Below are 14,294 nucleotides of genomic sequence, written 5' to 3' on the forward strand. Positions count from 1 at the left end.
AGGAAAGGAGGGCACACAATGTGTGAAGTGGATATGGAAACACCGTTTAAGGTTTAATTTCCAATGAACAATATATATACTGAAAGCAGGTTTACCATAATAAGACCTCGTTTTTTCTACTGGGCGCTAATGTCGTTTTTAGATATAATGAGTATGAGGTGGATGCAACTTTCAGAGAGCAACGACGGCTCCATTCAAGGTGATAATAATGTGTGTTTTTATTAACACACCTTGATAAAACCTATTTCTCCACTATGATATTCCCACAGAGCAACACAGCGCATGGGTCTAATTCATATAGTAAAAAATGATCACTTTGCAGGTAAAACTCAATCATAAAAACAGCATCTGTGGAGCCTCTGCATTTGTTTTTACGGTTGAAGTAATATGGTCTAGGACTATCTTAATAAGTGATAATACAGAAAGTTTGTTTTCCACTCAGATAATTTTATTTTTGGGACCTTAGATTAGTTTAGAAAATTATTTAATCTAATGCTTAATGAGTCCAGTTGGATCGCATTTAATGTGTGTAGTCAAGTAACAGTTGGTACAGCCATAAAAAGGTGCTGTAAAACTCCGGCTACAACCAATATGCTTCTGAACTTGATATTCCTCAGGTTGGCGATCAAAATGTTTTTCAGGGGTTCATCAGCGAAGGAGGCTGTTACATAAGCTACTACTTCTTTTTCACATACTGAAAGCAGCACCATATAAAGTAGGCTGGAGAAAAGTTGACTGGAAAAATGTTAAACTCAAAATTCTTCACAATTTCTCTGTGGTACCTGGGAGAAATGCCTGGACTAAATAAAATGTTCAAATAACTTTTATTTTTCCTGGTTGTTTGTTTATTCCTATGTGCCTTATGCCAAGCTGCATTGTGCTCAAAGCGGCATGTGCGCTTTCCGGCTGTGTTCAAAGCTTAGTGGATATGACTGGGGTACTCGGTTGACATGTGGGTGCAGACACTTTCCCCAGACAGGGGCACTGACCCCGGTGATGCCAGCCGAGTAGGCGGCCAGAGGGGCCCACTACTCTTCACAAATGCCTTAGAGAAACAAAGTCCAGATGCTCTACAGTGCCCCTGCTCTTGACACACTCGGCATGCTGCTCATGACATTGTTTCATACGCAGCAATAAAAAACATCCCGCTGTGATGAGCCATCTTCCTCTGCTTTAGACGGAGGCATTAGTTTGGGTTTATTCTACAGTGTTCAACAGTTATTTCCAGGGAAGTAAAGTGATTTAGTAAATGTTGAACATCTGGTCAGTTCAAGAGAATATGGAAATCCACTTAGAGCAAATTAAAACAAATGGGGTGACCGGGTAATGATTTTATAAGCAATTTCCTACATTAGGATTTCTAATACTTCACACGGAAAACACGTTTAGCTCTGCACTTGTCTCATCTATCAATCATGCTTGTTGAAGAAGTCCACACGCCAGTGCACTTTCAGTTAAATCTCAAGTTTTATCAACTGGGAAATGGGAGAAAAATCATTTCTCTCTCTCGCGCTCTCTCTCACACCAGTTTCCTAAAAGCATTTTTCTGTCTCCCCATCCCCCCACCCACCCTGGTGCCATCCTGGCAAAAGCTAAATGAATTAAACTCTCATTAAATATGCATTTCATTGTTAATCATTTGCAAGCGAAGAGGATTAGGTCGCAATTTGTGGAATGACATAAAATCTATCCTTTCTCAAAAATAGCCTCTTGAAATTGCATTAAACACAATAGTATGATCCATCAAATGGTCTTTTAAGCAAGATAATGAGTAAATCAGTAAATCCATAAAACATAAATTATTGACCTGTATATTAATTCTCATAATACAATGGCCATATGTTTACCCCATCTGTTCATGCTAATGGATTTCTAAAGCTAAATGTACAATATTTAAGTCAACAGTTCTGTCTATCTATCTATCTATCTATCTATCTATCTATCTATCTATCTATGATTATGATTAAAATAATGAGGACAAGAAGAGGCAAATCAAATCTATTGCAGTGCCCCAATTAGCCTCTAACCTTCAAAAACCTAAATTAATGTGAAAACTGTTTTGGACATGATTAATTAATGGTAAGACGAATTTGCGTGGTACACTACCTTATTTTCATCAACCTTCACGGAGAACACGGTAGATGCTTGACATGAAAAATTGATGCGCAAAGTCTCCTCAAATAACTAACTCCTCGAAAATATCTGAAGCACACATAGAATTTTAGAGCAGAATGGAAGCCAAGACTCTCAAGCCAAGGCTGTCAAACTGGAGAGGAGAAGAGGCAGAGAAAGAGAAAGATGTGCAACAAGAAAACACTGAATATCCTGCTATGTGTGTTCCAACCAAACGGCTTAAAGAGAAACTGTGAGAGAACACAAGAGTGGAACAGCGAGGCTGCTGTAACCTCCAACCTGCTCCTGGCTCAGATTCGTTCCCATTCACGGGATCCATTTAAAGAGCTCCGTGTTTGATTGTCCTTTCTCTGATTTCATTTCACATGGAGAAAAGTTAGTACACAAAAAGGAGCTATTCAAGGTTTAATGAAAATGTGTAGTCAATGCAGGTAAGAACCTTGACAGGCGAAAAAGCAGCCTGGCTTCCACACTGTTTGAATTTAAAAGTGTGTATTTCATAACTGCCAAGGTCAGTGTGATCGCGACAGCCCAATGAGCTAGGTGTTGGTGTGCAGGACAATCCTCACTATCTCCAAGGCTGCAGGCGACGTTGCCCATGTCATCCTCATGTTTTATTTATGCGAGTCATATTATGGCATTCAGAAACCAAGATCAAAATCTGCTCCGGCAGAAATATTTAATATCATACCTACTTCTCAACCCTTCTCCATCTGGTTAGCCAGAGTGAGAGAACGGGGTAGGCAGCCTCCTTCAGCTCAGCCATGTTGGATTATTAAAAGTGAAGCTTTCAAAGAGGTCACTTCTCAGGAAAAAAAAAAAAAATGAAGCATGCATCAATTATCTTGGAGAGCTCGTGGCATACTGAAGACTGTCTTGTCACATTTCCCAACGTGGCTGAGCTACAGAGAGGTCCTTGGCTGGCGCTGACATTTAGAAGCTGGTGAATTGTGGAAATCCCAGTCTGTTTGTCAGAAAAATGGACAAAAGACCGCACTGACTGCTCGCAAAAGCCCCTTCAGCCTTGAAATTCCTTCACAATGTCATTGGCATAACTAGATGCAGGAATACAGCTCTGTCGCTCTAATTTTTCATGTCTGAACAACTGCAACTCACACTAATCAATACACGGTTTACTGGCATCGCTGGGGGACAATAGAGTGATTTCAATGATTCACGACAATAAATATAGCAGGCTGCCTGTAAACAGTCTCAGACTGGCGGAATAATCATTTTCTGTCGCATTGCTTGCACATGATCAGTGATAAACGAATAACAACAGCAGGGTCGTGTTAGAGCTGGAACCTACAGAGCAACTTTCAGCCTCCTTCATAAGTCAACCTCAGCTACCTATCACATGTGACCTATTTTTTGTGCCACTGTTGAGTCTATGGGGGCGCAAACAAAGTATTTGTGTTTACTGATTAATATTGTTCAATAACTGGTTCCACTGCCAAATTATAACATAGATATTTATTACTTTAAAGGTCCCATGTTGTGGAAAGTCAGATTTCCATTTCTATTTTTGACTATAAAGCAGGTCTAATTGCTATAGCTTTATCTGATTGGTTTTATGCCCCCAGATTTTTTACTTTAACTGCAAATGTATATCAGTTCCAGTATCGGTTATCGTTCTTCTTGATTATCAATAATCGGTATCTGTATCGGCTCTGAAAAAAAGACACTGGTCGATCCCGAGTTCAGACAGAGGATGAATGGAGGAAAAGAGCTGCAGGAATGGACAGTATGACAAAAATGCCATGCTTTTTGATCATTAAAGCATGTAAACATTAACTGGTAGACACCCAGAAGTATGAACCTGAAAATGAGCATAAAACACAACCTTTGAATGTGTTACCTGTTAGGAAATATATGTGCATGTTACTACAGGAGAGAATGTTTCTGTCTATGTGAGCAAAATATACCGCAGAATAAAAAAAAAACAAGCTAAAAGTAGCATAATCTGCCTGTTGTTTGGTAGCAGTGCATCGGCTATGGGAGTAAGTATAAGATTCCTTCACAGCCGAACAAAAAAAACAAAAAGATGACTCCCCCCACTCCTACACATTATCCTCTTTCCTTCAGAGTTCAAATCTGTGTGAAACACAATTCCCTGAAACCCCCTCTCCACCCTCCTGTTCTCCTCCTCCCAACTCCCCACCTGCCTCCGCGTCTCTGTCTCTGTGGTGGCGCGGGGAGAAGTGGCATACCTTTGTTCATGTCAATCAGCTGCTTCTTCTTCTGCTGGCGCTCCTGCTTCTCGCGCTCTGCTTTCTCCTTCGCCAGCTTGGCTCTCTTGATCTTCTCCTCCATCTCCCTCTTCTTGTGGTTCTCCTTCACTGCTTCCTGATGAGGCACGCGCGCACACAAACACACACACACACACACACACACACACACACAGACACACATAGACACACACAGATAAAATCAGAATGTAGCTCCTGCCACCACCACTCTTTTACTGCCTGCACTACTGTATAGTGTTCAGAAGCAGCAGCATGCCATCAGCAAATTCTTATTCAGAGAAGGGTTTGATAGTTAGAGATAAGCTGCTGGAATAAACAATACATCATGTGTATGGGCTTTTTAAGGCTTCTGCACTGTCTCACATATTTTCAATAATGCACAGTTGATTCGTTGTCAATAATACATCAACATGGCACTTTATACATTTAAATATATATAAAAGGTGAGATGATCAGCACACATATGTACCATGTCAGTATATTTCCTGTGGCAGACAGCGGCTACTCTTTTTTTTTCATGCTATGTCTCCCTTATATTGTCAGTCTCTGAGGAGGTAAAAAGAGATATCATCCTCCTCCCTCTTCGTGACCGGCTGAAATGTCAGGAAGGAGTCAGAGAAAGAGAGATAATCAACGGTGGAGATTCAGCCTTTACAAATGTGTCAGTTTGTTCTTGTGCCAGCAGAGAGTAAGATGCAACCGTGTGACCTTTGGAGACAACAAAATGTTCTCTCATCCCAGGCCTGTGGCGCAGCCCTTGACAGGACCCATCATAGGTGTTAGTGTGCGAGAGGTCATACCGTATGTGTATACATGCACATGAGCCCGTGTGCCTACGCTGGAGTCCATGGGCATTCGTTGCGCTTCTGCTCATCTGTGGTGTTCCCCCTTTTATGTATGCATATGTGTGTGTGTGGTAGTAAGTGAAGGCATGGCCCTGTCTGTGCACTGATATAATAAGTGGCGACAGTAGCCCCACCATCTAATGCCCCTGTGGTCCTGATGTGTGTGCCGTGTTGGCAGCTAAGACAGAGGGATTACAGGGATTGTGGGGAAGGAACAAGGAAAGAGCAGCTCATCATGCCAGTCAATAGTAGAGCTTTGCTCCATGTCCAAGGACACGAGCCCTTATTGTCACTGTCTCCTTGTTGGATGACAAGGGCAACGAGACAGAGCGAGCGAGTGAGAGAGAGAGAGAGAGAGAGAGAGAGAGAGAGAGAGAGAGAGAGAGAGAGAGAGAAGGAGGTAATGGAGAAGTTTTTGTCTTATGAAAATGTAGGAAGAGATGTTTTGCTTCATCAGCAGCTAGAAGTCGATGAACACTCTAAAATCAACCTACATTTTATCACCACATCAAGGTTGTGTAAACGATACAGCTACACTCTATAAGGGCTATTGACTGTGTGCACTTTGCTGCTGTTTTGAATTAGAGTGGATGAGAGCTGTGCTCAGATGCAGTAAAGAAACAGTTAACTAGCGTATTTAGTTTAAGTGACGGGCAGCTCTGGCAGCACGAATCAAATTGATTTCTGTCCTCATCCACTGACAGGACTCAATTCATTTTGGAAGCAATACCACCGCATTTCTCAACATCTACAGCATGAGTCAGAAGATAAATTATGCAGATTACAAATAAAATCCTGCCGGCAAAACTTATTTTAAACAAACAACTAATTCTGACTGTAAACATGATTATGCAACGTAATTATGTTGCTCTAATCACACAGCACCACTAATTACCATAGCAACAAATATGTTTCACAGATCTCCCATTTTTCCCATTGCCTGTACCGTTCTCTTTGACGGCCCCTATTTTGCCTTTGGCAACAACCGATTGTATCAGGTCTCATTTTCTTGCCAACACTGTATATTGTAGGAGGACATAGAAGAGATAAACAATCCTCGTGGGGGGTGTTTTAAAAAAAAATATTCAGTGCAGAAAAAGCCGATTTAAATCTCAGCGGAAAAATAGACAAAAGATCTGGTTTCTCTCAACTGTCTCAGCTACATTTTTAGAAAAAATCCATGCCTCTCATTTTGTCTCTTGAGTACTCTTATTTACTCAAGATCAAAGTATGATATTAAGAATATGAACAGTTGACCGCGTAAAGAAGTTATTTTTGGCCACCACACTCAACCACAGGTGGAAATCCCAGGGAAAAAAATACCCCCTCCCCCAATATATCATTGCAAATACAGCTATGTAACTTCAATAATATACATAAAATGCAATGTGAGCACTCGTGCTGATTGTAGACACTTAATAGCGCGTTATTGATTCTCAAAAGATTGTGACCTCCTGATGTTTGGCTCACAATGGTTTTATCCACTGCATAATAAATCATTCAAATGAATACAATCAACAGTAGCTTTGATCTTCTAACTGAGGCAAACACTGTATAAATGTTTAATACACATTGAATCCTACTGACAGGGGTACTTAAATCGAGCCGAAGTGATGTCTTTGATTCATCAACAAAGTCATAATTTACAGGTTTCCTGGTGGTTTTAGCCACATCTCATGGCCTTCTCCAGTGAATAACACTTGTTTTATGTGTGTTTAGTACGTGACTATAGTCGGGTGGTAACAGGTATTTCTATTATTAATAATTCCTGGTTAATGAGGACGATGTTTTCAAAAAGTTGTGAAGAACCCAAAAAAAATATTTTTAACTAATTGCGACCAATTACTTTAATGCAGTAAGGCACAAAGGGGAGGATGTTGTTTGCAAACAAAATAATCCAATTAAAAAATATATCTGCAATAAAATAATTAAAGATTAGACTCAGTCACAGAGCTTTAGAAAAAAGGAGGAAAAACAACAAGAAAGACTCACATCAGAAGTGGAGCAACACTTCAAACCAACCCAAAGGTCAAAAGATTTTTTTCCCCTATGATTATCTCCCATGATAGACCGTCCTTCGTGGCCTTGACTCTACCTACAAAACCTTAAATAATACATTGAAAGCGCGCAGTCAGGAGGCCATGTTTATGACTGGCTCTGTGCACTGAATCCCTCTGGTGTAAAGTGGGAAAATGTGGTGCAGGTACTGTGCACATATTGCTAAGGGAGATATGCAAATTTTCAATTTAGAGTCTCAAAAAGGCAAAACATATGTGTGTTTTCTCATAATAGCACCTTAATGCCGTGCTTGTCAACAACACTAGTGACAGGCCCCATCCTTGTTTTCAGGCTCGTAGAGGCCATGAGATGTAGTCAGAGTATGTCACACTCGTGTGTCTAAGATGGAGATTATAAGTAGGCCTCTATCTATTACTGGCTGGAAAAGTGAATGCTGTGCAACCCACAGGTCCAATCTACCAACAAGGGCCAGACAGCATTTTTCCCTTTCCAGGTCTGTTCTTTCAATAATTCATGAAATGTGTTTGCTGTTCTTCCTTGACCCTGCACAACACAATACATCTCCCCCAGCATGGCTCCCCTCCCATGCATACAAGTTTGCCAGTCCAATGAGGGAGCAGTGAGTATTTCCAACTGCTCAGTTGCACCAGTGATCTCACACAGAGTGTCACTTCTACATCTCATTTGAATTTTACAAACACTACAGCGCCTGGGCTTTAAGCAGCAAATGTGTTTATTAGCCATCTGTTACGCTGTGTGCCAGGATGCGAGGGGAAATGGCTTCAAGAAGTTATAGGTTACAGATTGTGAGACTTCTGCTCTGTGGTATAGATGTATTCCCACATTGATAGGCGACCTCCAAAATGTGGTGCAATCTCAACCTGGAGTAAGTAAAAAAAAAAAAAAAATGCAGGGAGAAACAGTGATTCAGCGGGAGGGTGGGGTGGCGCTGTCGGGGGGCCTCGTCTTCAACATTATCAGCGTGATTATGATAATTATTGTCATATTGTGAAGGAATTAGCAAGCTTTAGAAATATCAAATGGGCTCAGAAGTGGACGGATGCGCCCACACGTACACACACAAACAGACTCACACACACCAAATCATCGTTTTAATCTCAAAGATGCTCTATCTTGCTACTTTGCGAACCCGGTCTGGGTCTTTTGGTCTTATTAGAAAGTCACTCAATTAACAAGGAAGACTGTTAGCTCATCCCAGCCCATCTGCTGCGCTTTGATAACTCATTAATGGAAAAAAAAAATCCTCATCCCCCATGCTCCTGGTCAGGATTACACATACAGACCCTGCGATTGCATTTCACTCATACTCTATTTCAGAATATGGCAGCAGCATTAAATTAACAAATTGTTGGACTCTTCGAATACTGACTCCATGTGCTGAAATCAAATAATATTTCATTGGCCATGGGAAAGAAAAAAAAAGAGAATGGGATGGGAGTGAGGGAGAGAAAGAGAATGAAACAGAAGGAAAATAGAGTTAATGGATTCTCTTATCAGTTACATTCAGTTCTGTGAGGACTGTCTGTCAATGCGTTTACTCAAATGCCTCATGTCGGTCGGGTGCATTAAGCCCTTGCTTTTTAGTAAAAGCAATTTAGGGTGACTGTATTGCAATGGAATTCTTTAATACTGCAGATGCTTTGTGCTGTGAATGCATTACAAAGGCCGATGCAACAGAAGGAAGTTAGCGAAGATGTTTTGTCTGAGACAAACAACTCAATGTCACAATATTGAAATAAAAAGTCTGAGGCACACTGCGCATATCAAAAAGTTAAATTCAGGGCTCTTCTTTTAAATTATTAGCTGCCAAAGCGTCATAGTGTTTACTAGATTTGCCATTTGGAACAAATCAGTGATGGTTAATGTGGGTCGACTTCGTCAAAGATAAATAACTAGCAGACATCTCCCCAAAAAAAAAATCCTTCACTGACAAGAAAAAGCTGAGGAGGAAGCTGCGAAGGAGCCAGCTCAGTTGTTTTCACAGGGTAAGAAAATAAAAACAACATTCAAGTAGAAACAAGCATTGATTCCTTGTGCTCTGCAAGCAGATGGGATTAGCCTTTCTGTCAGCAAACCGAAGAGCCAAAAACTATAAATAATATCTGAAGAATGTGGTGATTAAAGGATTGTTTTTATATGAATACATTAACTTATAACCAGCCCCCCCCCCAATTTCAACCACACCACAACACTTTATCCCACTCACTTCCCTCCCCCTTATCCATAGCAGGAAAGTTTAAATCAGTAATAAAATATTCATACGCAGCTATTTGCTTGAGAGAATAATTTATTTTCTTGGGTGGATGCCTCTTTTAGAGATATGCAACTCTGGAATCCTTGAGGGAGTGTTGCGTTGTGTGCTGGTGCACTTTGATCAGCGGGAATGAAAAGTTGGTTTCAGATGGGGATCAGAGTAAAGAGGGGAGAAGGATTCAGACAAGGAGACTTTGTCATTCACATTAATGGATTGTGAAGACTGAGAGCATGCCTTCTGGACACCCTGTCATCATCCTGACACCGGGATTTTTTGGCGGATGGGGCAGGAAAGATGGCTCAACTGCAGAAGGTGGAAAAAGCAAAGACTCTTGACATGTTTTTTTTTATAAACGCTTGCTTTATTCTGGCATGATGTTTTCATTGCCATTAATTTCAGCTCCTCAACGACTCATCTGCTTTGACCTGTGTGCTTTATTTACTGCTATCACTGCAATCATAACACCAGCATGAGGCAGAAGGAATTTTTAATTTTGCTCTTCTCACTTGTGTATGCTCTTTCTTCTTCGATGGTAAGAATTCGGATCAAACGTGTAATATATTAGAATGTGAGGGTCAATATACGGAATAGAGAGTTTAGCTTCCTTTTTGTCAAGAGAACATGCACTTTAATTCTAATCTTAGTTGAAGGAAACATTACACATTCTACACAAACTTTTTTTTCCAGACACGCACAAAATTATCTCAAACTCTCAGGTGGAAAGTAAAATGCTATTTCATTAAGTCTTAAAATCTTAACCTCCTCTCTAGACTCATTAACGGCAACAAAATCCAGTAAGATCTGCAATGCCCTGTGGTGACATTGCATGCACACGCATACACACAAGCAGCTGCAGGCTAATGAAACTCTGTTTAACAGGTTAAGAAGCTTGCCCAAGCCTCTTTTATCAGTAAGACACTGACATTATACATTCCCCTATTCTCAGCATTTCTACTTTCAAATAATATATTCTAATATAATATATTCTAATCTGTTTTATAACTTTGGCTTTTTCGCACAGCCCCCAGTCAGTACTTAGGAAAGAGGGAAAAGTTCACAAGTATCTTGTCTTAAAAAGATAAGTTACGTTCTTCAGATTTAAGCACGCTGTGTACTCAGGTAAATGCCATGACTCATTTTTGTCTCCCATTAGGATTTACATCATACAGTATACTGTATGTAGGCATGGATGCAGCAACCAGGGGTGTGATGCAGACTCGCAGCAGAGAGAGAGAGTGACTACTCATGATCAGATCTCACTTCCCTGCTCTAAATGCAAAAACGGACGCAATGTTTTTTTTTACACAAAGAAAAAAGGAACTTAATACAAACTTACGCCAAATTCACAAGAAGAAGAATTTCTTGTTAAGAATTTGTCAGAGACAGCGTTTCACAAAGTTGATAAAGTTTCTCCTAACTCATCAGCTCACAAAATTGAGTGATTTTCTAAAGGAGTCTGGGGAATTTCTCTGCCTCTCCTTGTGCTGTTCTTGACTGCAGTTGCTGCAGCTGCTTTGACCTAAAGTGTGTTCGTGTTTAAGATTGCCCCCCGCTGTAGTGCTGAGTGTTCTGAAACTCTAGATAGTAACTATTAGATATAAGTTTTCCTGGCAAGTAAAATCAAAACAATAATCACGAATGCTGTGTATTTCCAGTGACGTCATTATATAGACTGAGCCCTCAGCACCAGGTGGAAAAGATGCCTTGTGAGTTTCCTATCCATAAAATCTATATTATAATGAACACATTTATGTACTACTGCATTCACAGGATGTGCTTTAAAAAACAAAGTGTCTCATTTGGGAAATGTTGTGAATATATTTGCATATGATATCTTTTGAGATTTAAAGCACGTGCCAGATCCAGCATGTTGACTGGACCCAAAACATTTTGAATAACGTTGCCAAAGAAACCTCTTCTAGAACACCATTTTTACCCAGAAGAAGAGGGAAACACTTTGTAATCTGTTTATAACGTGTTAATATACCATCCATACATTATAAATAGGGGGACTTAGTGTTACTAAGACCAAGATGGCATTGAAAAAAGTGAAACGTTCGCTGACAAAAAAAAGGAGGTTGTGTCGGCGATAATGAAAGAAACATCTCTGGCAGACACAGTGGCATTATGACCTACTAAAAGATGACATACGGAAGGAAATCACACAGCGGGTGAGCACGGTTACATTCTTGCAGAGGAACAGTGCAAGAACTTTAAAGAAAGATTGAAAGCATGTCAGGGCCAACCAAGGGAATACAAAGACCAAAATAAGTGGCCAGGAAAAATGGTGCACTCTAACAAACCAAAAACTTTCTGGCATTTTTATGATGTGGGAAGTGAAATCACCCCCAGAACTGAAACTAGCAGCTGAATGGCTGAATCAAATGTGTCTAACCTAACTGTGTAATGAAAATAACCCCGATAGTGTCAAAGCAACATTTTCAGGGTTGACTCATCATGGGCCACATTTTTTTTTTTCACAGACAGCCAGAGTTAAGAACTCGAGGTGTGGAGTTTGAAAGCTGAGGGCATTTTTACAAGGAGGGTTTAATAAAAACCTGTGATTATTACACTATAATGTTTGGACGCGTTTTCGCCATCAAGCAGGACGCACTGAAAGTTTGGTGAGAATGCGCACATGTTCAACACATAACTTCTGTTCTTGTTCGTTACACATTGGGTGTCTTTGAACACCCGATGTGTGTGAGCAAGTGAAAGTGTGTGCAGAAGAGTGTGTGTGTGTGTGTGTGTGCATGTGTGGGTGGTGGCTTCTGTCAGTCCCTGTGTGTGTATGTGTGTGTGTGTGTGTATATGTGTCTACTTTGAAGAAACAGTAAAGACAAGACTCTTCATGTACATGCACACAAAGCATAAACTCTATACTCACCATGAAGAGGATGCGGAAGTTGGCCAGTTCTCCGAAGAAATCCTCCACGCTGACTACTTGGGGGTCAAAGGAGAAATAGCTGCCGATGCTCTCGTAGAGCTTTTGCATGTTCTTGTGCATCGTGGACAGTTTTTCGTACTGCTCCCGGGCATGCTTGCAGAAGCCGTGAGAAGGAAAGAGTTAAGGGAAAATGGAGAAAAACATGTATCACACATGGATGGACAAAACATATTTAGAAGCTACTGTAATCAGCACTATTATGACCCCTCACAAATATGTTCAACTGTGAAAAAAACAAGGCATTGTGAGAAATGATCACTTCAGTAGCTTTATAGCATTCAAAAAGCCCACCTCTGTCAAGGTCAGCAAAACAAAACACTGGATGAAGAAGGGTCAGAGCCAATATAATGTGCCATTACAATAACCTCTCCAACTCACTTTGGAGTCAATGGCACGGTGAGCTAATAGCTGCAGCCCTGGAGTAATGGAAAGGTGTTTTGTAGTCAGCAGCATGACACAGATGGTTGCTGGAAAAGCTGATTGCAGTCATTGTTCTATTGTTTCTCCCAACAACAGTGGGGTCAGGTTGTTTTGAACCTCACAGCTCACGTCGCACTGTGTAATTTACTGAACAGGCGGAGCACTTTTCTCCTGGTGAATGGCTATTGACAGCCGGCATCAGTTAAGCATTATCACAGCAGCCACTGACCTCATGGAGACTGTGCTTGGACACTCCAAGACTCACATGCACTGGGTGGGATGAAGAGGATACGATTTCACACAGGACACACGTATTCACACGTACAACTTGTATACATGTGTATGCATGCCTGCAGACAAAGACGAGAAAAAAAAAATCCTACAGTATAAACTCCACCGTCACTAGTTTCAGTGCATCAGCACTGGTGTCCACCTGCAGTGTCTTCAATCATTTTGATCATCCTTTTTTAGAGGCTGTAGTTTTTATAGCTGTAATATCTGGAATGGCTCAAAGATAATCACTATAATGTGGAATTACATTAAAACAACTTTGGTTTTATTTCAATAGCACTGGCCATCAGTTCTATTGGTTATGACAACACTGTAATAAAAGCAATTTCTGCGATCCGGAGACGTGCCGACTAGCTAAAATTATGTTCAACAGAGCAACAAACTTGAGCAGCCAGAGGATCAGAAAGATTAAAAACAAGCTGAAGCTTTGGCCGGATTAGCTACCACTTTATCTTAGGAAAAAAAACAAAGGGAACACACCTGTAATTGTTTCACTAATAATTCCTTATTGCACAGGAAAACCTTGTGTCTTTGTTGCCATTCACCCTTATTCTCTCCCACAAAGGAGTTCTGTCAAACCCATGGGTTTGCTTTAAACGTGTCTGACTGTCTGGTCGTTCATGTTTGTTAAGAATGCTGTAAATGTTTCCAAAATTTACCAGTTACTTTGGTGAGCACAATGTAATCATAACAGATTTGACAGAGAGCGATGGAAAGAGTCCTGAAAAGCTGCACTAGAGTATACAGCTGCAGGACATAACTGAAATATGACTCAATATTACACAAAACTACTAGTATTCAAATAATACTTAAGCAAAAGTACAACATATTCTTCTCAAACTCTACTCAGAGTATCAGCTAGTTTTTAACAGTTGGTGTTAGATGCATTGTCAACAGCAGGCGTTCACTCAGAGGGGTTTCTGTTCCTCCAGATCTTCAGTTTAAATTACTCAGTAGTCATGGTCACCTCTCCACTGGGCCTGCTGCAGAGTTTTGTATTTTTGTCCGTATGTCAAGGTTTTCATTGGCCCATTTGTGATCGGATAGGAAGGTTTAGATATTAATTAAAATTGTACTCAGTACAGTTATCGTTTTTTACATTCTTAAGTAAGAGT

General features: G+C 40.5%; 1 protein-coding gene across 7 annotated transcripts in view; it reads right to left on the reverse strand.

Annotated features, from left to right (window-relative positions):
* Positions 1-14,294, reverse strand: part of diaph2 (diaphanous-related formin 2) — a 397,495-nt gene that overhangs the window by 59,217 nt on the left and 323,984 nt on the right. For 6 of the 7 annotated variants that reach the window (XM_084353751.1, XM_084353750.1, XM_084353752.1 and 3 more), the window contains 2 exons: positions 12,409-12,573; positions 4,344-4,479 (listed from right to left, as the gene is read on the reverse strand). In XM_084353751.1, coding sequence (XP_084209877.1) covers positions 4,344-4,479; positions 12,409-12,573 — 301 coding nt within the window. Of the gene's footprint in view, positions 1-4,343; positions 4,480-9,571; positions 9,825-12,408; positions 12,574-14,294 lie in introns of those variants that run through there. The other variant, XM_084353756.1, reaches the window with a different exon arrangement.

Source organism: Pagrus pagrus, assembly GCF_965226575.1.
Source record: "Pagrus pagrus genome assembly, chromosome: 5".
NCBI classification, from domain to species: domain Eukaryota; kingdom Metazoa; phylum Chordata; class Actinopteri; order Spariformes; family Sparidae; genus Pagrus; species Pagrus pagrus.